The 25,497-nt window shown below is 47.4% G+C and overlaps 1 protein-coding gene across 6 annotated transcripts in view; it reads right to left on the bottom strand.

Moving 5' to 3' along the window:
- The window catches only part of ADARB1 (adenosine deaminase RNA specific B1), a 108,943-nt gene that overhangs the window by 18,113 nt on the left and 65,333 nt on the right, over positions 1-25,497 (bottom strand). For all 6 annotated transcript variants that reach the window (XM_090272172.1, XM_090272169.1, XM_090272173.1 and 3 more), the window contains exons 3-8: positions 18,896-18,970; positions 14,317-15,251; positions 10,689-10,803; positions 8,620-8,788; positions 7,836-7,984; positions 4,634-4,802 (exon numbers count right to left, since the gene is read on the bottom strand). In XM_090272172.1, coding sequence (XP_090128298.1) covers positions 4,634-4,802; positions 7,836-7,984; positions 8,620-8,788; positions 10,689-10,803; positions 14,317-15,251; positions 18,896-18,923 — 1,565 coding nt within the window. In that variant the 5' untranslated portion in view covers positions 18,924-18,970. The remainder of the gene's footprint in view (positions 1-4,633; positions 4,803-7,835; positions 7,985-8,619; positions 8,789-10,688; positions 10,804-14,316; positions 15,252-18,895; positions 18,971-25,497) is intronic.

Here is a 25,497-nt window from a genome sequence, read left to right as displayed (position 1 = left end):
CATGATGCTTTCATCAAGGAAATGTTTGTTCAAAGGTAAAGAACTGCTGGAACTGAGGTCAGTATCTGCAGAAATGGAATGTTCTTTTTTCTTTTTTTTTTTTTAAAGGTTTTTTTTAATGAATCACTTTGATTAAATAAGGAGTTGGCCATATAGTCTTATGTTACCCCAAACTCTTCTATTTATTAAACACTAACCTTGTTGCCACTCACCGTGCTAGACACAGGGAAGAGTGCAGGCATTCTCCTGCCTTCGAGGCGAGGTCGGAGGGCAAACAAGAACCAGCTGCCTTTGCTCAGTGCCATGAAGATGACAAATGTGGTGGGATGGGCAAAGCAGGTAGGAATGGGTGGGTCAGGGGAGTTTTTCTCAGCAGGTGATATTTGAACTATGACCTGGAGCATGAGACTGGGACTTTTCATTTTCTTTTCTTTTTGCAACTTACAGATTTTTATTTCTAGCAAAGTAAATATCGATCTTTAATATCCCACATAAACAAGAAGTTCATTGGGTGGGAGGGGGTCCCTTTTTTGAATTCCACAGCCAAAGGGTCGTGAGACCAGAAAGTGAGGAAACCCCTGTAGTTCATCCCCAGCCACGCCTGCTCCACGCCTGCTCTGACCTCACAGGCGCCACTGTGACGCAGCGGCAAGCCCGTCCTACATACACTGCCCTGGCGGGGCTGAGATTTTGTCCGTTAGAGCCCAGGAAGCTGATTGTGGTGACCTGTTGGACTAGGACTTGCGAGCTTTGTTCTTGCCATTACTTGGCGAGAGAGTTTTCTTTTTCTTACTGTATTGTTTTTGCCAATTTCCCCCCATTTTTTTCCTTTCCTTTATTATTTTCCCTTTTTTAATTTTTCTTATGTTTTTCTTTTTATTTTTTTATTTACTTATTTCATCTTTTTCATCTTCTTCTTTTTAGTTTTTACTTTGTTTTTGTTCTTACTTTGAAGTCACCATGGCTGATGACCTTGCAGCCATCACTGTCCATCAGGAGCACTTTATTGGCGATCACATGCTCCTGCGCCCCATCAGCAAGGGCTCCTATGTCACGGTGTGGTTGGCCTTGCACTTGCCGACGGGGACAGAGGTGGCTGTCAAAGCCATTAGCAAGTGCAAGGTAACTGAATATTTTCAAGAAGTTCATTGTCATAAGCTTTTAAATCACCCAAATATCACTCAGGTATTTGAGGTGATTGCCACTGAGGAGAAATGTTACCGCTTCATGGAGCATGTCAGCGGAGGGAGCTTACAAGACCACCTAGAAAACTGCGGCCCCAGGAGCGAGGCAGCAGCCCGACCCATGTTCCGGCAGCTCATATCAGCAGTGCAGCACTGCCACCGGAAGAAGGTCGTCCACCGGGACCTGACGCCAGAAAACATACTGCTAGACGGTGAGAGAAACCTCAAAATAGCAGACTTAGGCCTTGCCAGGGACTTTACAAACTATAAGCTGACAACCGTTTGTGGCACCCCATTCTATATGGCCCCAGAGATCATGCGGGGTCATGCCTATGACGGCCTGAAGGTCAATGTCTGGAGCCTGGGGGTAGTTTTGTATAGGATGCTGGTGGGGAATTTGCCATTTGAGGGGGACACAGTGGGGGAGGTGAAAAAAAAGATCCTGAGGGGGAAGTTCCGGGTACCATGCTTCCTATCCAAAGAAGGTCAAAGTCTTTTACAAAAATTACTGACCCTCCGCCCGAGGGGAAGGCCAACACTGGAAGACATACTACAAGACCCATGGGTCACCATGGGCCAGAGGGAGGAACTGAGGCCATACAGCGAGCCGCCCTGGGGCGACCTTGACCCCCAGGTGGCAGACATCATGAATGACATAGGGTTCACGAAGTACCAGATTCAGGAGTCACTGATACAAAAGAAATACGACAGGGTCATGGGAACGTACCTGATCCTCAAAACAGCGACCACCAAGATGAAGTGTCGCACCATCCGGGTGAGGCCCTGCCCCACCCCTGTCTGCAACATTGGGGAGAGTCCAGAAGAGCCTGCCCTTCCCTCAAGCAGCCAGGGGTCGTGGATGATTGCTCTGCTGCCGGAATCCAGTGTGGCATCCAGCACCAGCACTTCCCTACCTGACCCCCAGACCAGGACGGCCACACCCAGCCCAGCCCTCCAGTGTGACCCTGGTGGCTCCCCCACCACACCCAGCCATGGCAGCACCAGCAATGCTGGAAGAGCCCCAGAAGGACCCACCGATGACAACCGCGTCCAGGCTGCACAGCCTGAAGGTGGGACCCCAGGCTCTCCCTCTGGCCCCAGCCAGGGCCGGCGGGGTGTGGCTCGCAGAACCTTCAGGTTCTTCTTAAAATGCATGTGCTGTGGGCCATCCACTCACAAGCAGCGTCGGAAAAGAACAAGAGTCATGCCAGAATAATTTTTAGTGTTGTGGACGGCCTGCAGCACCGGAGGTGGTCACAGACAGCCGCAGGTGCCAGCGGTGCCAGAAGTACACACTGTGTGCAGGTGACGAGACCTGGTCCCGTGGACGACGGACGTGTGCGCGCTGCCTCAGCGTTCTCCGCACGGGACTCACACCAGAGTGGATCCCGCATCCCGTGGGCTGTTTTCTCCTGGGGCCCTTCTCCCTTCCCCTGCTCTCCTTTGCTCCCTGTTCTTAATAAAGTACTTGGTTTTTCCAAATTCTGTAATAAACTTTTGATTTGATCCAGAAAAATTTGTTTCAGATACTTTGTTTCTCGTCCTCTCTGCAGAGAACTGGGGCGGAGCAAACTGTAGTTTGAGAAGCATGTAGGGATGTAGCACATGCCTGGGCTTTACTGCGGGAACTCCCAAAGGTTAGGATCGTGAGTTTACAGGGCAAAGGCCCACGGGTCAGCATGGGCCAGGGGAGGAACTGGGCCTGCTGGGCAGGTTCCAGACACCAGGGCCCAGCAGGGGGAGAAGCAGGCAGCGGTCTCTGCTGTCAGGCCGCTGACAGCCTGGTGCTCTGGGACAGCAGCAGGGACCACCTCTCCTGACCTGCTGGCTTTGCTTGCTGCCCTCGGGGCCCTCCCTTTATACAGTCAGACGGGTAAAGCGCTGCAGGAAGAGCGCTCCAGCCTGAGGAAACGGCCAAACTCAGGGCGGCGGAAGCTTAGTGCGCTGGAGTGAGGGCAGCAGGAGACATGGCTGCAGGGAAGGGCAGAGCTCGTGAGCCCCGGGAAGGGTGTGGGGTTTACTCTGAGAACAGTGATCAAACCCATGATCCAATTTACGTTTTAAAGTTAGTAAATTGTGACATATATTTTTATCTATTTCTACATATTATAATATTATTTCTATATATAATACAATTCACCAGGCGGGGCAGGCTATCCTATAACAACTGAAACTGTATGTGTCTTTCTCACTTGAATCTTTACCACCCCAGTTCCCTGAACACGTAGGAACACAAATTAATTAAATGTTTTAAAAGGGAAAGCCTGGACTTCCGGCCGAGATGGAGGCCTAGACAGACACACTGCATCTCCCTCCACAACTAAGAAGGAACACAACTACCTCAAAAGTAGAGACAACCAGAAGTTCCAGAAAATTGAGCTGCATGGAAGTCCAGCAAACAAAGATATAAAGAAGGAATACTCATCCAGACAGGTAGGAGGGGCGGAGCTGGGGCAGAGAGGACGCAGTGTGGTGGCAGCAGCAGCGGCAGCGGCGGCAGCAGTGGCAGCGGCGGCAGGCTGGCGCAAAACGCAGTCACATTTTCAAAATTAGGGAGGGACACCTGGGGAGTGCTCCCAGCACCAGACCAGACGAAGCAGCCCATGGTCCCAGCACCAGGGAAAATCAAGCCTCATTGCTTCTGACTGTGCAAACCAGCGGAGGCTGGGGCAGAGGAAGAAACTGCCAGTCTCTCAGCAGAGTTCGCTTGTTTAAAGGGCCCCCATGGTCCTAGAACATCCACAGACCCACCCACTCTTGGAACGACAGCCAGGGCAGCAGCTAGAGAGGCACCAGTTCCATATGGAATTGGGAGAAGTGCCTAGAAAGGGGTGAGTGCTGAGCAAGCGGCATTGTTCCCTCTCAGACCCCTCTCCCACCGAAATGGAGTTTTCTAAACATCATGGGGAGTAGGCTCCTGAGAGAACTAACACTTCTCTGAGGACTGCAAACTCGATGTGTGTTTGCAGCCCCCCACACTCAGCCTGCCCACCACTGGGTGCTTTTGGCGCTCAGAGCAAAACCCCTGTGATGGGGATCGCGTTATTTTTAAAATGTAAATACAAATTACTCCAGATATTAACTGAATAGTGAATATGACCATTAAAGTTGTATCTATGACAAACAAAGAACTTTGCTTTCTCTGGGAGCAAATTGTTTTAAAATGTCACAGTGTAACATATCAGTTTATCCCAGAAGCCACATATAACAATAATAGCAAAAGGCAAGATGCTTGTTTTGAAGGATGGCAGTGGGCAGCCTGGAGCCTCCTGGGTAAAGGCCCACCTTCATCCCCTTAAAGGGTCCTGGAGCCCCTCTAGAGCCTCAGTCCTTCAATGAATGCAGGGGAACATTGGGGTGGGGAATGGGGACAAGACCCAACTGTTTTGAAAGCCAGCAGGGGCGAGTGTGGCGCAGTGGGGAGGATCAAGTGCCCCCAGGGCCCTTACCGTGCCATCTTGTCGCTACAGGACATGGTGAGCAGTCTCTCCCCCTGCAGCACTCCATCCCACGTCTGGATGCTGGCATTGGAGCGCACCGGGATTGTCCCCTCCCCAGATTCTATTTTTGTCCGCAGCTGTCCTCTGGCTTTGCGATTCGGATGTCTGTCTGCTGGTTCTAGGAGAAAAACAGGAGAAAGAAACCATCTGTTTCACTCACTAAGAAACACATCTAACTACACCTATAAATTTACAATGCAGTTTACACCTATTGTGCATATGGCTATTCTGTATCTGCAGGATACGAGTACAGTGTAAGTATACAAAATCGGATAGGAAGGGCATAAAACAAACCAAACTCACAGCAGCGGCTTCCTTCAGGGTTGGGAAAAAGAGGGCTTCTTTTTTAACCAAAGTGACCGATTTCTATCATTAAAAAGGAGTTGAAAGCAAATAGTATAGAATGTTAGCTATTGGCTATTTGGGTGTTTATTATGTTTCCCCCATATTTTTAAATTTTCAAAAAGAAATCCACAGGGATCCAGAAATAAGCCCACGGGAAGCACATGCAGACCTACAGTGACTACCTCTGGGTCATATAAGCCTGGATGACTAGAATTTTCTTTCTTATTTTAAAAATATTTAGCAATTTCCCATAGTGGGTATGTGTTGTTTTTATAATCAAGGAACATAATGCAGTCAAATGTTCTATTTGGGATAAGTAATGTTTAAGCTTGGGAGTCATGGACACAAATTCATACAAAACAAAAGAACTAAACCATACGCAGAGAGGGCTGGAAAAATGTGATAGGAACAGGGCCTCTGTTTTCATTAGTCTGAACCTGCTTCTGGAATTTCAGCCGAATACTCCAATTACACATTTTTTAAGTTAAAATTATCAGAAATATGGAAGAAGATGTACATCTCTGATTTAGAGACATATATTGTCCAAATTTAAGTGCCAAAAGCAATTCTGACCTGATATCCCCACTCTATTCCAATTACTTAGTTTATCAGAATCAACATTTTTATTCATTACAATGTTCTAATGAATTACACAGGGGAACAGTTTTTAACATAATTCCTGTTGAGTTTGATTTTTCAGTTGTTTTAGACTTAAACAGGCATGCTGACTTCAAACTGCAGTTAGTTTTCTTCTATCACGTCAAGTTTTTTTCTGTACAGCTTATCTTAATGCGACCACTCAATGCTGGATCGAGCCTGGATCGAGGGAAGCACTAGTGCTCTCCTATTGGCTGAGAGCAAATCTCCCTCAAGTGGGGAGGGGTGAGGGATGACCTTGGAGACCAGTGACAGGTTTATACTTGTCTAGGCTATTCAGTTACACATGAGACAGTGTGGTGAGAGGTTGTGTGCTACTCTATATAGTGAATTGTATTCCCAAGTGTAGTCCGAGTTCTTGTCTGTGTACAAGGAGTTAGCAAAATTTATTTTTTTATTTACATATGTACTTATTTCCTTTCCTTCAGGTCATGTCTGCCTCTGCTATTTCTCGTCGTAAGTGTGTAAACAACCCTGATTCATTTTGTTATATCTGTGGCAGTTTCATCATTCCCAAAGGACAAACATTAGCGCATTTGTCAGACAAGCCTATTTTGCATATTTTAAAGTAAAACTTAGTGATCAAGAGAAGCTTTGGGCCCCTCATAAGGTGTGCAAGCCATGTGTCGAGAGTTTACGGATGTGGACGAAGGGAACACGTGATAAATTGCCATTTGGTATTCTTATGGTTTGGCAAGAGCCCAAAGATCATTCAAGTGACTTACTTTTGTGTAGTGAAAACGTCAGGATATAACAAGAAAAATAAATGTAAAACAGAGTATCCTAGTCTACCATCAGCTATACACCCAGTGCCTCATTCAGCTGTAATCCCAGTGCCAGTTTTCATTGAACTACCCTCTTTTGAAAAGCAGGAGTGTGGTGAAGAACTAAGTGACAGCAACGATGAAGCTTTTGAAATTGAAGATGACTCAGTTCGTAAGGGATTTGATCAGCATGAGTTGAATGATTTGACACGAGATTTGGGACTATCCAAAAAGGCTTCAGGATTCTTAGCATCAAGACAGCACGAGAAAAACTTGCTTGAAAGAGAGAAGGTATCCTACTTTCGATCAAGAGAACGTGCGTTTCTGCAGTACTTTCAAAGTGCCAGTGGCTTTGTGTATTGCCATAACATACGTGGTTTAATGGAGGAATTGGGAATTCTAATCTATAACGCAACTGAATGGCGACTGTTCATCGATAGCTCAAAGTGGAGCTTGAAGTGTGTCCTCCACAGTGGCAATTTATTTGGTGCAGTCCGAATTGGCCATTCAGTTTGTTTTTGTGAAGAATATGAAGACATAAAGAGAGTCACTGATCTGTTGCAACATCACAAGCACAATTGGATCATCTGTGTTGACCTTAAAATGATCTGCTTCCTTCTTGGTCAGTAATACAGATACACCAAGTATCCCTGTTTTCTGTGTATGTGGGACAGCAGAGCTCATGAGAAGCATAGGGTGGAGTCAAATTGGCTTCCAAGATCTGACCTCAAACCTGGTGATCCAAACATTCTACATGATCCACTTGTTGACAGAAAGAACATTATATTCCCACCTCTGCACATCAAACTGGGTCTCAGGAAGCAATTTGTTAAAGCTTTGCCAACTGAAGGAGACTGTTTCAAGTATCTCATTTTGGCATGTCCTAGCCTGTTGTTTGAAAAGATAAAACACCTTAATACGTATGTTTGGTAGCAGAACTTTACTACTTGTACACAATTTGACTTACAGTAACAATATATAGCCTTTCTATGAATGAAATTACTCTAAATAAACAGTATATTCAGATAATTTTTTCTTTATTTTCCACTGTACGTACATTTTGTATGATTTTTGGGACAAAGGGAGTGTCTCCTGTACCTTAAAAAGTTGAAGTGATAGAGAAAAACTGCGGTCATTTTTAGATTCAGATGCCAAAGGTTAGTCAAAAACAAGTGTCAGATCTAACGCAACGAAAATTGTGTTCCCCAGTGTTATTCTTTGAAAAGTAAAACCTCATGCTTTTATATATTCCTCAGATTCAAAATCAAGACTGATACTAAAAAAAAAAAAAAAAAAGGGATATTAATGTAAGTTTATTCTTTTGTCTGTTACTACATGGCCATGAATTTTGAAAAACTGTCAACTGTCAAGAAACCTTGTTGTACCTTCCAGTATTGGTTCGTGTGGTGAGAAAATCCTGGCGTCCCCACAGGGAGAGGTGCTGATGTAAAGGTGGAACTGGACACTGTCCTTTAGCTTAAAACCTCCCCGCTCGGACTTCTGGAAGATGGACTTTTTTTGATCATCTTTGTTACTGAAAGAAAACAGGTTGCAAAATAAACTTCCCAGCTGTGTGCAGTCAAAATCCAGTCTATCCCAGCTGACAGCGATTTCAAAGGCCAGTGTTTTCAATAGGGTTAAAGAGAAGCCTGAGCTGGAGACTTTCTGTTACACGTTTATGATAATTCACAGAGCTCCTGTCTGCTCAACAGTGGGCACGGCATCGAAATGCGAGCATCTGTCCTTTCCTGCTCACTGCTGACTTCAAGGAGGAGGACCATGGGTAGAGGTGGCTTTAGAGAGAAAAGCAGTTTGGACACATGATGGGCTGATTTTAGGCATGGTGACTAGAATAACAATAACCAAGTTTACCAGGCAATGGAGTTCTACTGATATCGGACTGCATGAAACAAAAGCACAGGGTCACGCACAGGCCTGACACCTGCGATGCTATTATGTATGTGTGCATGGGTATATACATATATGTGCCGACATTTATCCAACTCTATTTGTAGCTGAAGCTTCATGGGAAAATGGGATATAACCTCGCAGTTGCTGACAAAGTTACTATTTTGAGAATTTTTCAGGGAAAGTTTTGTAGTGTTTTCTGACGGGGGGAGGGATGCTTTTTAAAACAGCTTCCTTTACTTACTTACTTACTAGACTTACTTTAGGTAAAGCTCAAGCTGCGTATAAAGGAATCTAAGCAAGGACCTCCGAGATATGATCTCTGCGTGGCAGTCATTCAAAGCAAGGCCACGGTCACTCATGTACTCGCCGTTAATACATTTCGTTCCGGTGGAAACACATATCACCTTGGCATCCTTAACATCTGTGCCTGAAAAAGAAGACAGACCATTCCTCTTAGTCACAGCCACGCGCCTACCGGCGCGCCCAGGGCCCGATGTGCGCCCTGGGTGAGGGTACCTTGCAGAGCACTCAGCTCGTGTTCACACACTGCCCCCACCGCCCCCACCCCTGCCGCCACTGCCACCACCGCAGGCCTCCCAGGGGACCAGCTCTGCGAGGCTCCCGCAGTCACTTGTCCTCACTAATCAGGGTGAAGGCTCTAAGCTTAAGGAAGCCATTTCCTCTGGATGGTAATAGTCTTTTCTTGATCAGTCGCGTTGGATACATACAGGAAGTACTATGTGAAAGTAGACTAGGTGGTCTCGTTATTAATCTTGAAATTAAAATCAAAGAACTAAAGGGGCAAGGAGGAAGGGACGAGAAGAAAACCAAGTCACTCACGGAGTGTTAGGAGTCCCTGTCACCACCTGTGCTGCAGTGAAACCCTCAGCCCCAGGAACCTCCAGAGGAGTGACCACTCTGATGGCAAATCCATCGACAGACCACGTACTGCAGACATGCTGCGGAGGCCCTGAGCGTCACCAGGTAAGAACTGACCACCATCAGCTCCAGAGCGCTGGGCCACCCTGAGGCGGGCACTGAGCTGGGTGGTACTTGCTACCACTGCCTCCACTTTACAGACCAGGACACTGAGGCAGAGAAGGGTCAATAACCTTCCCAAGGTCATTCAACGAGTGGAGGCCATCTGAGGTCAGAGCCACGCCCCGTGCTGCGCAGTCCTGCCTGCAGATGGCCATTGTGGCTCTGAGCAGTGATCCAAGGGGAATTCCTACTGAGGGGCACATGATGCCACAAGGTCATCTGCCTCTCCCAAGGTGGCGAGAAGAGCTGGGGGACAGAAGCGCACCCTGGTCTGCGGAGAGTCAGAGCCTGCTCAGAGGACTACTGCCTCAGCAGCTGCAGGGCTCACCTTTCAGTTACGTAAACCGTACGTACGAGGAAGGTGAGGAGAGGGAGGAAGACACAGGCACGGGCCCCCACAGAGCTCTGCACCCCGCCCCTCAGACAGCGCGGCTGGGCCGAAGCACAGTCACGGCAGAGGCCGCTTGTGCGTCAAGAGTCGTCACACTTCTCCAGGGCGTGGGGGACAATGCTGGGGATTACAGAATCAGATCCTCTCCACAGTGGGCAGAGAGCTGTCTCGGGAGAAGAGGACCACTCAGCCACCTCCACCAAGAGCAGGACTTTCCTCCTGTCCAGAGGGGAGGGATCCGCCATTTCCAGCCCCTCGCTCCCCAGCTCCAGAGCCTGCTTCCTGTACACGCTGTGGATGCCCCCAGTAGAGAGGGGCCCATGTGACAGAAAGCGGGGGTCCTTGCTCTATGCCCCCGCCTGCCCTACTGCAGGGGTCTGGGCACTGGTCAGGTTGTGGCTTCCTGTTCCCAGGAGTCACCCACGGAGTTCAGCATGAGGTCCCACTCCTGGGTGTGGGAAGAGGGCCTGGGGAAGGGCTCCTTCTGTGACTGGGAACTTCTAGACAAACATAATGGGTTCCTCCTGCCGCCCCAAACTGTGCTTTGCTCCCCACAGATTTCTGACTCTTGCTAGAGCTTCCTCTCTGCCCCAGAGTCACACGGAAACCTACTCGGCAGCACGAACACTAACTGGTAACTCAGATACGTCCTGCTTTCCAATGAAGCAGGAGTTCATGTCTCCTGCAGTTTTCCGAGCACCTCTAGAGCACTCACACATGACCGAGGGAATCCAATACTAACACTGACTGCTTCTCCAAAGAAAAACAACTTAGGTTGAAAAGATGGACATTTGGGAAAAATGTAAGTACAGTTCCCACATTTGCAGATGGCAGACATTCTGAAGAAGGACACACGATTTTCCTGTTAGAGATAGTTGCAGGGCAAGATGTTTACCTGTCGTCATGACGATTCCAGCAAGAACCTTCCTGCGTGCGTGGGGGGCGGAGAAGTTGTCCGTCAGGTCCCCGAACTTATCCAGAACCAGGCGGGCCACAGCATCAGCTAGTACCTGAGGACCACAGCAGGGGGTCAGGCGCCGGCAACTGCCTGCAAACGCCAGCACGCACTCTCCCTTCGAAGGGTGCTGGCATGGATGGCTCCTCTTCTGGAGAATCCCACAGTAAACCTGGCAAACAAGTGTGCGCGTGCGTGCATGCGTGTGTGTGTGTGTGCATTTCCTCCAAAACACTCATGGCAACACACATCCAAGGAGCATGCAAAGGCCATGGCTGAGATCTTTCGACAGGGTCTGGAGGACAAGAATGGCCCAGAGCCCCGCCCTGGGGAGCCCGAGCTCATGCTGTGAGACACACCCTGCCACCCCACCCATCCTCCAGATGCCCAGCCCTGCCCTCTGATGAGGACACTGAGGCATAGGGTGGCTACAGTACTTTCCTGGGATCACCTGCCTCCCTCTCCCCTACTCTGAGAGTGCCCAGCTCAGGCTGGTGAGGCCAGGAGCACACCCCTGGGTGTGCCACCCAATGTCATGGGCAGGAGAAAGGGGCAGTTAGAAGCATGATCAAATTAAAGGATCATAAGCTTTGCACAGCACCTCCCGCTCAAAGGCCCCCGCCCATCAGATATGTCTGTTATTTCAACTCCTGAAACAAATCACCCTGGCTCAGTCACGCTCTCAGAACCCAGCACTGATGGGAGCCTGCAGGGCAGTGATCACTCAGATCGAATGACAGCAGAATGTACTCCAGGGACCAAGTTCAGTGAGGCTTGGAATGCTTCCGCTGGCGTGTGCCCAGATCTGATAGCACTTGTCCTACAGGGAATGCTTCTTAGAAGCCAACATATCTGTTAGACTTGGGACATGCCTTATTTTTGTGACTCATGATTTATCATGGATAAATCATGTTCTGGGAAATGGTGCATGTGTGTGTGTGCGTGTGTGTGTGTGTGTGTGTAAAAGGCCACACTGGACCTACATCCCCTCAATCTCACACTTGTCTTAATAATCAAGTGGCCAAATCTAGTGTCCTCACCTTGGTTCTTAATAAAACACTCCCAAAACGTATAGAAAAGTCACTTATCCTAAATGATGACTTATTCGGAAAAAGCATAGTTGTCAGGAAATTTTACTCCTGTCACCGCACCACCAAATTCCAGTGAGCCCCGGGGAGAGGGGGCAGGAGGTCTAGGTAGGGCCTGGGCCTCACCCAGCACCTGGCAGAGGCCTCAATGCTACAGATGTGGGTACAGAGAAGACCACAGACAGAAATAGATGTGAGGGTAGCAGAGATGAAGGATAACATATTCCAATTTACACAGAAGGAAAAAATAATGAGAGGTTAAAGACAGCCAGTGACGATAAACGTTTCTTTTCATAGAAGGTTAGGCATATCTGCACATGTTCGGAGAAAGGCACGAGTTTCACCAGAGTTCAGATGGAGGCTGGGCACATCTGTGCACACTCACCTGTTCGACGCTGGCATTTGCATACATGGGCAGTTCGCCCACCCCTTTAAAGAGGCCACTACCTCATTCTCTATGGGGAATGAAGTGCCTATCCCTCTAAATGTGGGGGCGGCTATAATGACATGGTAACGTACTTGTACACGGCCAACCCACGCCACCACAGGCCGCGAGCTCCGCCTCCTGCAGTGACACTCAGGGGCGAAGAGGGGCTGAGGCTTGGCTAGGTCACCTTAGTAACACTCACTGCTCACAGGGTGTTTCGCATTCGTCATGTGGTCAGTGTCGCCTGGTTTTTAAACTCTCTGCTGCCACTATGAACACCATGAAGGCAAAGAATCGTAAGACCAGGGATGTCTGATCTGAGCAGCCCCACTCCCGCAAACCTCACTGGGCCAGGGACCACAGAAGTCCAGAAACTGCTGCTCAGCACCTGCAGAACCTGGCAAGTGGTGTGGGTGGTGCTGGGGCAGGGCTAGGGTGGCCCCTCCCATGCACACCCCTCCCTGTAGGATTCCCACAGACAACCTTCCCAGAGGGGCTGCACAGGCCCAGCCCTCCCAGGCCAGGGGCTCTGATCACTGCTCCACTGAGCCCGGCCTGGGGGTGGGGTTGCAAGTGCACACGTGTGCACATGTGCACATACACACAGACTCCCTCTGCCTCCCCTCTGTGCAGTTACCCATCTGCACTGCAAAACCTGGCATCTGGGAGGCAGAGCTTTCAGTAGATTTCCATTCTCTTACACATAACCCTGTTCACGTTCAGGAAAAACAGATCAAGTCAGATGTTGTTTTGAACTCAAGCTGACATCGTTTAGCAAATAGTAAACCTGAAAATAAAAATCACTCGGGAACTAGTGCTACCAATTTGTAAAACTATAAATGGACTAATAACCGGAGGTTAACATTTAGAAGCAATTATTTGGTTCATAAAAAAATCAGTACATTACTTTGAGCATGTTACTTTATACTGATGTTGTATTAGGTTGCTTTAAACAGAATAAAATCAATTTCCTTCTCTTAAAACTGAGGACCTTGGTCATCTCAGAGGACACCTGCACACAGATTACTTGAATTACTTGAACTGGTTCAAAGGCGAAAGAGAGGCTGATGGCCGTGGGTTCTTCTGAGAATACAGGCCATCCTACCTATCAATATTGGGTACTTCATTTTTCTGATCAAGCCATTGTATATTTTATCTTCAAACTGAATAATACGATAACAAGAAGGAATAGACAGACAAGAGGTACAAGTTTTCTCCCTAAAGACTGATTTTCACAGTAGACTGGAAATTTTGAATTTCTAAGAAGCCATAAATAAGCAGAGTTGTAGGATTTGGAGAAGACACTAAGTGTGATTTCTCCTTTAGTCTTCCCCCTTCACAGATGCCAATCTGAGCCCCCTGAACATTTCCCTCTGTTCACCCTGATATTAGGGAATGCGGGGCTCTAAGACCAAACGTAAGAGTGGCTGCCCACTACGGCCAGGCAGGAGGGAGCCCGTATGAATCCTACATGTCTGTCCAGGTACAGACAGACCCGGATGGCTGGTGGTCCCTGGAGCACTTGCTTAAGGGCCCCCTAAGCCCGTTGTCCCTCTGACACATGTTCTCTACCGCCAGGGGCTCGGGAATGCAGCTGCCAGCCAGTCCCGTTGGAGCCCAGGGCCCCACCACCCTTGGGTTTCAGCAGCTAACTGGCCAGACTCACTCCTCTTGTGCCCCAAATCCCAGTAAGACTTGGGAAAACACCCTGGGCTGGGGCAGGTTCCGGTAGCAGGCTCCCTCCCCTTCTCAAAGGCTGCCCTCCACCTCTGCAGGGGCTGCTACACAGGGAGGGGGCTGTGGTCTATGTTTCAGGGCAAGGCTCAGCACAGGGAGGGCTGCCCGCACTGCTCCAGTGTCTCCGCTCTGTGCTGTGATGGCCTCGGACTGGCTGCCTAGGGACCATGTGGCCAGCGCCACTTAGAAAGCCTGCCCAGCAGCCACACTTACTGGTAACTGAGGACGGAGTGACATAAGATGGAAAGCCAACAGTGATAAAGGAACCACATTCTGTCTAAAAGCAAGATCAAGCTGCGACCAGACTTTTCCTCACCTGGGGTAAGTGTAACTGGAGGCCCTCGCTGAGGATAGGCTGGCGAGACGGTGTTTGATCCAAGTGCAAATTAAAAATGGTGGCCAGGGCAGATTGTGCGGCCCGGGCCTTGGCGAGCTTTTTGTTCCTTCCTGAGCCTTCGAAGAACTGGCCATCCACGACCACGGACATGACAAAGTTCTTGGCGTGGCTCTCCCCGCTCTCTGAGAGGAAGTCGTATTTCAGACCTGGGCGCAGCTCGTTCAAGATCATCACCGGGTTCTTCCCGCTGGGCAGAGGAAATGGTGGGAGGACCGGGAGTGGAGGCTGGACGAGGCTGGCAGGCACCGGGGATGCTGACAAGCTGAGGTCCCCACTGGAGCTGAAGGAGTCGTCACCATTGGAGCCCATGTAAAATGGCACTTCTGACCTGTCTGGCGTCTCAAAGCCATTAAAGAGTGTGTCGGGGAAGTCAGCCTGGTCGGATGTGAAGTCCGTGTTGGCGGACAGGCTCCGCCCCATGGCCAGGTGGGCCTCGGACGCGTTGGGGAACTGGACAAACGACCGCAAGGCCTTCTCGGCCGCGTGCAGCTTGGCCCTCTTCTTTGTGGGGCCGGAGCCCTCGAACACCTGCCCGTTCACCTCGACAGACATGACGAAGAGCGGCGCGTGCACAGGCCCCGTCTGGGACAGCAGCGTGTACTGCAGGCCGGGCTTGATCTCATTCAGCTGCATCAGTGCGTTCTTGGGCAGCGCCGGCCCAGGTGCCCTTCTCCTCTTCTTCAGGCGGAACTTGGTGTGCCCGTTGCTGCCCTCGTCCAGGGGCCGCTTCCTGCTGACGGCGCTGCTACCCCCATTGGGCAGCAGGTGGCCATCGGCCGGCCCCGGAGCACCGCCGTCCCCGGGGGGCCTGTGGTCCACACGGCAGCTGTCCTGAGCCTCTGTGCTGCTCGAACCTGCGGTGCCCAGAAAGAGCAACTTACAACGCCTTCGTTGCAGGATCTTGTAAATGCAAAATTTATAGATTCCTTTATCTCTCTTTGTAACTGGGTAAGTGATGTGTGTCCTACACTGCCCCCTGCTGCCTACAGGAGGGACTGCATGACTGACCACGAACTCAGGGCCGCCACCGAACTGGATAATCTGACATTTTGCGGAATAAATGGCTCCTACCATTTCTATTTACCATTTATTGCTTTTACAATAAAAAGTAAAATTTTAAATCATTTTTATGAGAATATTCTGAAGCATCTAAGTGTGGGGTGATAAATTTGTCCAGATGACCTTACATTAATAAGCCTAATGTCGGTACTGACAAATGTTTGTTTTGGCATTTCCCCCCTTTCAGTGGCATTTACTCTGCAACAGGCTTTGAATGGCAGCTTCTCCCAGAAGAGGTAACATATTTTAAAGCAGCATTTACAGGTTGATTAGTTTTCCGGGTTCAAAATATTCAATCAATTTGTGTAGTTATTTGATTTAGTTCATGAATCAATCTTAGAAATCTGCTTACGTAACTATGTAAAGTATTCTGGCCGCTTAGAAATGATTTTTGAAGGATACAGCTTCATTTCTAGTATTCATTTAAAATATTTCACTACATGTGGGGATTGATTTACCTCTAAATCCTGAATACATTAATAGAAAATATGTGTGTGTGTGTGTGTGTGTGTGTGTGTGTGTGTGTGTGTGTGAGGAAGATATAAAATTGAAGCTGCAGGCAGGCTACAGCTTCCTAACTAAAGCTGGAAATTTTGTCTTTAAAATTTTTTAAAAATATATATTTGATAGATTTACAGAATAACTTTGTTATTCTTCCTTTTAAAGGTACCTTATATTTATGATTAATAAAAATAATTTTAGGACTCTGTAGGTTCATGGCCAAATAAATACAATTTTAATTTCAGAAAGGGGAATAAAAAAGCATTTACTCTTCCTTTTACATTTGTCAAGCCTTTTTAGAAAGAGGACAATAAATGACTCCTGTTTTCCTGGCTCATATCCACAGGTCGTCTGGTGCATGAAGCACAGGAGTAAGGATTCCAGGGCGTCAGGATGCTGATGTCACTGAATTTAGACCTATCCCTAGCTTTCGAAAACCCACAATAAATCTTGTAAGTAATAAAAATAGTTTTTACAATATAAACCAATTTATAGGTGCCCAGTCTGGTGACCTGGGTCTGTTTTGACAACATAATATAAGAGCAGATTCTTATCAGGCTCAGCAAACTTCATCGGCTCTACCCATGGGAGGACTTAACGTGACAGCGAGTCTGGGTCACTGGCTGCCAGTGCCACAGTGAAGTCCTCGAGCTTCCCAGGCTGTGAGCATTCAGCCGAGATGTAAAGAATGACCCTGGTTTAAACACGGCCCATGGGAGAGCAGACTGTCCTGTGGAAGAGATTCAAGACAGGTACACTTTCTCTGCGGACAGCGCTTCCCCCGGGGCCTGACACACACACACCACTTCTCCCAGTTGACAAAGCTGATGGAATAGACACTAAATTTTCATTTATAACATCCTCCAGCAAAAGCTCGATAGGTTACTCCTTTCGGTGCTCAGAGGGAACAAAAGGTGAAAAGGGCCGAGCGAGGCAGGTTAGATGGACAAACAGCCAGGACGTCACACAGATGACCGCCGACATGCTGGTGTTTCTGCTGAACAGAACTAGCGATAGAGACACTCAGATCATCATAAACACATTGTGACATGCACTTAATCAAACAGTTATAACCTCAAACAACCAGATGCTTTCCTTGAAGAAATTAAAATAATCAGTATTGGACTGACAATCTTGAGATTATAGGAAAAGTATACTTTTTTATAACATAGTTCACATAAATTCTCAGTTCTCATTTGCTTCAGAAGCACTGAAATACTACTCATATTCCGTCTTATTAAAAATGCTACTATGTAAAGAGAAAATATTAAAAGTGGAGGAAGATACCCCACTCTCACAATTTTTCTTAGTTGTTTTTTCTTTACATACCACACTGCTCTGTTTCTTTCTCTTCACACATCATGCCACTTTGTCTCATAAATGTAACTGTTAATCAGGATAACATTTTTTGTTGCTTTCAAAATGATAGAAAACACAGGACTGGCATTGCTAAGTTTCAGCACTTGAACAAGCAGCTTCGCTTTCCAGAAAAATTATTCAGAAGGATTCTGTATCTAAATCACCACGGGATCAGTCTGGGGGCAGTTATACAATCTACACTCCGTGACATTTCCACCCAGACCAGATGACCACTTCCCTGGATGACAGCCACAGTCCCCACAAAAAGGAGGCTGGGGGACATTAGCACACACACTTTTCACGGGGAACAGTGCGCAGGCACAGTTGGAGATGAATTGGTTCTAAAAGGACCTCAGGAGTAGGCTATGATGGGGACGTCAACCTGCAGAAAGCCTCTACCAGGCAGCTAGAGCCTACGCACAGGTCAGCGGGAGGAAGGGCACAATGCCATGTGCCTCTCCAAGAGCAACTGATCAGCTGCTCACGCTGGTGTCTGCCCACTGGGACTGACTTCAGCCAGAGAGCTCATCTACTGTGCAATTCATATAACCAAGACCCAGCCCACACATATCATCGACAACCAAACTCATGGAGCAGCCTGCGTGCGAGACAGGGTGTTCTGCCACATGAACTGCTGGGTCATCTGTGTAATCAAGCCAACTTCAAGGCCTCAGCTGGTCGGTGTCGGTGGAGTCACAGAGAAATGGACTGACCTGTGTTCTGGTCACTGATGACCGCTCTTAGTAAAATGTCACTCATCATTTAGACCTGCATGGTCTTTCTCGGCAGCAATTGAACATAGACGAGTGAGAATGTAGATATACACACGTACAGAAAAAGGACGTCTTTGTAACAATCTCCTATTGTAAGCTCTCAACTTCTGTGGGAACATTTAAGCCTTATGTAAAGGCACTGCTCTCTGCGATTAAAGATAAAACAGAAGAGAAGCATGTTCACTGAATCTGTCCTAGAGAACAGCATGGAGAGGGGAAGCTGGCATAGCACCAAGCCCTTCCATCCCTTGCCCCAGAGAGGACAGGGTTGGAAGAGAAGGGCCCAGAGGTGTTTCAGCCACATCAGTCCTAAGGCTCATTAAAGCCCGGAAACTTAAGGTCATCAGAGTCATGTGGACTCTTTCCCTCACAATGAGGGAGAATCCACTGTATTTGAACAGAAAATGTATGCACTGTTATTTCAAATGGCCAGTTATTTAAATCCACCTCAAAGATAATGTTAGATTTGCATGGATGGAAATCTGACCATCACCGTGATAACCAGGCTGTGACTGAGCACAAAGTGTGTAGCTTCATGGGATGTGTGCCCAGGGGCGCGCTCCCCTTCCCCTTCCATCACGGCCAACATGGTCACCAGGAGTGACAACCCTGCACACGTGGCTGCACGGGAGATGCCCACAGTAAACAGAGGATGTATCAAAAATTAAAAACACCACTACTTGGAGCCCGTATCATAGGAAGATCGTCCCCCCCCCCCAAATTGGCTTCATGAAATGAAGCTCCAGAAACACTAAGACTAATGGAAAACCAGCTACTGGGGACTACATGGCAGGCCTAGGTCTTACTCAGGTTTTCTTCATCTTCTAGATCCATCGCAAAATACTTTGGAGGGTTTCTTGACTGGCGGAGACTGTTTCTGTCTGAAAGACAGCAGGAAAACCCCATTTAGTGTGCCCATCATACAAGTAACACGAGGTAGGTCTCCTCTGCAGAAACGATACCAGTATGGTTACAAACTAAAGGAAAAACACACGGAACAAGGAGGGCTCGGTCTGGCCCTGGGATGGAACGGTGGTGCGCTCCCAAGCTGTCAGTGCGGTTCACTGCTGGGCCCCTGAGGGCTCTGCTGCAGGGAGGGATGATGGGCGGGAAGGGGTCCCCGCAAGGGAGATCTGGGGCCACTCTGGGGAGGGTAGCCTTCATTCCAGGGGTGGGGGCTCTGGAGAGCTCCGAACCAGGGACAAAGGTGACAGTGTTTCTAGCTTCGATCTCTCCTGGAGGAGGAACCAAAGACACACCACCTCGTGATGGACCCCAGAACTCCGTCAGGACCCCAGACTGCCTGCCAGTTGATCTTTGCTCTGGCAGACTTCTGGGTTGGGTAATAAAATAAGGCTGCAAAGGAAAAGGAGGTGCCCACAGCATTTCACTTCATTACTCCTTTTTCTTCTTGGGTGGCAGGCAGCTCACGTGGATGACTTTAAAAAGCATGGAATTGTTAAAATCTGATCAAATTTCTTAGCCATGTAGAACATTATTTTACTGGCAGGAGAAAGCACAGGAAATCCTCAAAGAGCAATTATTCCAATTATCTAATTATTAATAAACTTAAGGGTTTCCTCTTCCTAAGTAGTTTGGCTATACTTTGCAAAAGCTGACTAACACACAATCCCATCAAACTGTAACTGAGGAAAAAGAAGATTTGCAAATTTTGTAGCCATACGTTGCTTTGTATGCAAATAAAATTGATATTATAAATCACTAAAGGGAAAATTCATTGCTTTTAAAAAACGGTGACTAAAATGTGCTAAAGCATGCATATATCTTATAAACATCTCTCATACATCAAATATTTAAAATATACATAGTTTTGTTAATAATGTTGAATCTCAATGTGTATCCGGTAAATCTGTTGCTAAAAGTTAAATGAGTTTCTATTTAGAATCCTTTATTCAAAAGTGTTCCAGATAGTTTTAAAAGCATTATTACTTTATATTCATTAATTACATCTATATACGTTTTCTGGGAACTGTTCTGTGCAAAGCACAGTGCAGGACCCAACAAGACCTTGAAATGACTCAGACAGAGCCTGTGATGGAGAAACTCAAATATAAACACCACCTGGACAGCTGACTGGGAATTCTTGTTAATCATTTTAGGTGCGGCACTAGTACTTACCTTTCAGTGGTACTGAAGTGGCAATACCTGGGATTTATTATTATAAAGTAACCCGGGTAGGGGAGAAGTAGATGGCATACATGGCTGGTCATTGCTCAGACTGGCTGATGGGCAGGTGGAGTCATTATGCAATTCTGCATTTGTATGTGCTTTACAATTTCCATTACTCAAAGTCTGTATTTATTTATTAATTTTTAGAGCAAGGGGAAGGGAGGGAGGAAGAGAGGCAGAGAAACATTGACACAAGAGAGAAACACCGATCGGTTGCCTCTTGTACATGCCCCAAAGAGGGATGAAACCTGCAACCCAAGCATGTGCCCTAACCAGGAATCACACCAGTGACCTTTCGGTTTGCAGAACGATGCCCAATCGATCTACACTGGTCAGGGCCCATTATGGGAAGTTTTAAGGAGTGATGTCCTTGAGGTCTAGAATGGGAGGCAAGGTGTGGCAGGGTGCAAGACCACAGCATGCCCTCGGCAAGATGCAGGTGCTCCGAGGGCCTCTGGGCTGCAGGGTCAGGTCGGAAGATGGGCACAGGGTGCTGACCCTGAGCCCGGAGGAGAGGGTGGTCAGACACACCACGAGGACAGGAGACAGGCGGTGTGCAGGGAAAACAAACGTGGCGGTTGAGAAAGCCAACCACAAGCGCTTTGAGGAAACCCGAGCTATCCATCCTGGAAACCACAGTCACTCTGTTCTCATGCGCTGACCCCTGGTCGTGAGACAGGCAGAGGGGCCTGCGCAGTGGGAGGTGGGGCACACATCCTTTACCCTCCTCCCCCCAGTACAACTGAAAACCCTGAAACCCGTATAAAGGTGGAGGGAGGAGGGCAGACTTGCTGGGACCAGAGGGGCAACACAGCATGGGTCCCCTGGTCTTCTTCCTGTGTCATCATCGCAGACTTGGAGCTGAAGAAGCCAGCAGCTTGGAAACACCAATGGGTACAAACCAAAAAACCCCAACAAACGCTGCTCTTTCTGACAAAGGGCCAGGAGAGGTCCCTCCTGCAGGACAGGAAGTGACAGAACCATCGTATTCCAGGCAGACCCCACCCTCCCACCCAGCAGGGACAAGAGGGGAGCCATGACAGCCCTCCTCCCCGCTCCACGCTGCAATGCAGAGTCAGGAAGAACACATGAGGAGGCTGCACTCCCATCCCCACATGTAACGGGGCAGTGAGGTGCCCACTCCTGCCCCACTGGGGTACCAGAGGCAGCCCAGTGGAGTCAGGGCCCCCTCCCCCTGCCGCCCACCGGGCAATGTCAGTGGAGCCAGGGGGGGCAGCAGAGGCCTGGTGGGGAGCCTTAGGTGGTGTCGCCCCGCCCCTGACAGAGCAGCATGGGTGAGAACCATCTAACACAAGGTTTAAGATGTAGAGTCACATAACAGAATATGTCCAGGTTTCAATAAAAAGTCATACCAAGAGCCAGGAAGATCTCGAACTAAATGATAAAGGCCATCAATATACGCCAGCTCAGAAACGTGAGAACCGGCTGAGAGAGGTTTCCAAGCAGCTGCCTAAAGAAGAGGCGGCGCTCAGTCTCCCCGACCTCCACACTCACTAGGTAGCCCTGGTCACCAGACAGCACGCGGTTGCGAGGGGCACTCAAACGGAGCGCGCGGAACAGGCGGAACCCAGAGACGGGCCCCCGCGTGCCGGCTGGCGGCAGTTCAGAGGAGCAGGAGCAGCCGCCGGGCAGCCGGGTCTCACATGGACACACACACACGCACCCGAGATGGGCCAGGGGCGTGAGTGTGAGACACACTACAAACCTGCAGGGAAATCCCAGGAGCGAACGCTCGGGGCTTGGGCTGGGCAGAGCAGACCCCAAAGACCACCCACAGCATGGATCGGCTTTTGTGATAAACTGGACGTTATCAGAACTAGGCATTTTTGCTCTGCTAAAGGCCCTGCTAAGAAGGTGAAAAGACAAGCTACAGGCTGAGGGAAAATATCTAAAAACCACAACAAATGGAACATACAAGAACGTCTCAAAACTCAGCAATAAAACAATCCAATCAGAAAACAGGCAAAAGACATGAAGACACATTTCACTGAAGAGGATATTCAGGTGGGAGAAAAATGCACGAAAAATGTTCACTATTATTAGCTGTCAGGGAACTATATCTTAAACCCCCATGAGATACCCCTGTGCACCTATGAGAATGGACAAAATAAAAACTGTGATAACCCCAAATGCTGGCAAGGATGCAGAGAAACTGGTCTCTCCCGCGCTGCTGGGGGGGATGTAAAATGGTGTGGCCTCTCTGAAAACAGTTTGGGAGTTTCATAAAACCCAAACACGGGCATGTATCCCAGAGAAATGAAAACGAGTTCACATAAAAAACACACACAAATGTTTACAGCAACTTCATTCATAATCTCCCCAAACTGGAAACAACCCAGGTGCCCTTCAACAGGCGAATGGCCAAACGCACTGTGGCACATCCACACCGAGGAAGACTACGCGGCAAAAAAAACAAAAACAAAAACAAAAAAAACCGACTGAACTACGATACTTGCAGCCAGTTGGGCGAATCTCCAGAGAATTCGGTGGAGGGAAAAAAGCCGATCCCAAAGTTACTTTCTGCATGCTCCATTTACATAACATTCTTGAGATGAGATAACCAAAAATGGAGAACAGATCAGTGGCTGCCCAGTATTGGGGGGGTGAAGGTGTGTCTATAAAGCACATAGAAGCCATCGGGTAACGATGGAATGTTCTGGATCCTGACTGTATCCGGGTCAGCATCCTGACTGTGACAGTACACTGTGTAAACATGGTTCTCTTTGTATTATTTCTTACAGCTACATGTGTGAATTGACATGATCTCCAAATAAACAGTTTAATCAGAAGAAGGCAGGAGGCACACATATGCCGCAGCTCACCAGTGAGGGTGCGCTGAGCAGGCTGGCTTGCCTGGATGTCCAGGACGAGGAAGAACACACTGCCAACAACCATGATGGTGAGTCTGAGCCACGGGCGGGGCCCGGCCCTAACAGAGCTCACCTAATTTGTACAGTGCCTTGTTTCTCTGCTCTTACATATTAAAATTCTTACAAAGGACATGGAAATGTCTCACAGTGGGAAACGATCAGGCTGTGCCCAGCGGTGGGTGGGTCATGCCCTCTGAGAATGGCAGCCAGAAAACCCTTGCTGAGCAGGAGCCAACATTTTCCCTTCCAACAAATGCCAACTCTTGTACCAAAGGTTATAAAACAAAGCAAAGCAGCAAATGAAAGCACTTTAGAGCATTTCACAGAACAATTTTTCTTTCACCCTGAAAGCACCTCTTACTGTCTGAACTATAAACACATAAGAATTAAAACCCCATCAAAAATCCCACATGAACAAAATTCTACGAGTGACCAATTAAAGAAAAGCTTTTCAGTAGTCCCTCTCTATATCGTGGTTCACTTATTGCGGCCTCACTGTGTCGCAGGATTTTAAAAAATATTACATTTAATTATTTATCACGGATTTTTCACTGTATCGCGGGATTTTGCGGTACAGTATACGTATGTTGTTAAAGTTACGTAGGTTTAAGAGTGTAGAATATGTTTAAGAACATAAGTAGTGTTTATAAAAGTGTGGAAAAGGTTAATAAGGGAGTGGGAAGGGTTACTAAGGGACTGGGAACGTTTTATAAGTGTGTGGGAAGGGTTTATAAAGCCTTAAAATATATATAAATACTAAAATAAATGTAAGGTTCCTACTTCAAGGATTTTCACCTATCGCGGGGGGGTCAAAAACGTAATACCCACGATAAGTGAGGGGATACTGTATTTGGTAGCAATATTTCAAACAATTTCTTCACTTTTCAGGATGCTCCTAAAGCAGGAAGAAGTAAGCTTAAGCTAAACTTGGGAGGCAGCCAAGTGTGGAAAAAAACAAACAAACATTAAACCTGGCATCAAAAGACCTGAGATTGATGTTTAACTTGGTTCCAGTTACAATTCCAACTTTTCTTTTTTTATTGGAACTAAACAAGCTGATGCTAAGGTTTAGGTGGAAGACCAGACAGGTTTGACTCTTTGGGAAAAATGCTGGATTACAGGAGCGATGAAGTGGGGCCCACCCCTGAGCAGAGCCAACAGCGCCCTGACACCTGAGACAGTGCTCGGGCTTGCGGACTGAAGACACAAAGGCCCAGCCTGGAACAGAGCATGTTCGGAATCCCACTGTTCGGTTGAAGGTGGCACCCCAAGTCAGTGACATCAGAAGGCACTTGCAATGAACCGGACTGGGTACGTGGGACCACAAAGAGGACAAGGCTGGTCCACAGTATCACTCATGAGTGTCACTCAAGTAACAGGATTCACTGGCCATGATTTCTTTTTCTTTAAGTGGGTGGTGGGTAAATGTTATCTGTTGTGTTATTCTTTATACCTTTGTAGGTGCTTATGTTGTAAAGCAAAGTATGAAAATTTACGCAAATACCACGTTCCCCTGACTTCTGACAGTATTCCTTAGGCCTATGAAAGGGGAGCTCCTCCCGGTCCCACCCTTCTCTCTCCTCCCTTCCAAAAAAAAGATATTCTGGAATAAAATATTAAGAACATGACTTATCTATATTAAAGATGCATCAGAACTTGAACATTCTCTACTGTGCTGGTGAAAAGCACTATCTTTAGGAATTCACTAAAAATTTGTACATTAAAAAATGTTTAAGACAAACAGTAACACTGATTAAAATTACTAGTAATTATTACTGGATTTATTCCATTTTAGTCTCTAAAAGAGGTTTGGAGAAACATTTTACATATTTTTATGATTGCTACAAGTTTTATTTTTAATAGCCAACACTGCAAGTTTTTAAAAAGAGAAGTGTTAAATGGGGATAATTCCTGTTGATTCTTCAGTGTAAATCAAGCAACATGCTAAAGGCTAGATTAACTCTGTAGCTGTAGAAAAAAAATGAGTGATGATGTGATTATTTAGCAAAGGCAACGGAAGTATAAAAATCCTTACATTATTTGAAGGAAAATAACCAAATTCAATATTATCTAAACAAAACATCACTAAAGTGTTCACAGCTATCAATTTACTATATTTTACAATGAAATAATTTCTTTTTGAGAAAACCATCTAAGTAATGGATGTTCAGTTCATTTACCCATAGAGATTTTGTGCACATGGAACAAGATAGAGCAGACTATACATAGCAAATAAGGTTCATGTATTGCTTTTAGCAAATATGTTTCTTCTAGTGAAATGCAACACAGGATGAGTAATATAAGCATAACTATCAAGAAGAAACTTC

Source organism: Furipterus horrens, unplaced genomic scaffold, assembly GCF_987537825.1.
Source record: "Furipterus horrens unplaced genomic scaffold, mFurHor1.1.pri manual_scaffold_1, whole genome shotgun sequence".
Lineage (NCBI taxonomy): Eukaryota > Metazoa > Chordata > Mammalia > Chiroptera > Furipteridae > Furipterus > Furipterus horrens.
The sequence above is the reverse complement of the archived record's forward strand: the minus strand, read 5'-3'. Positions and strand labels throughout refer to the sequence as shown.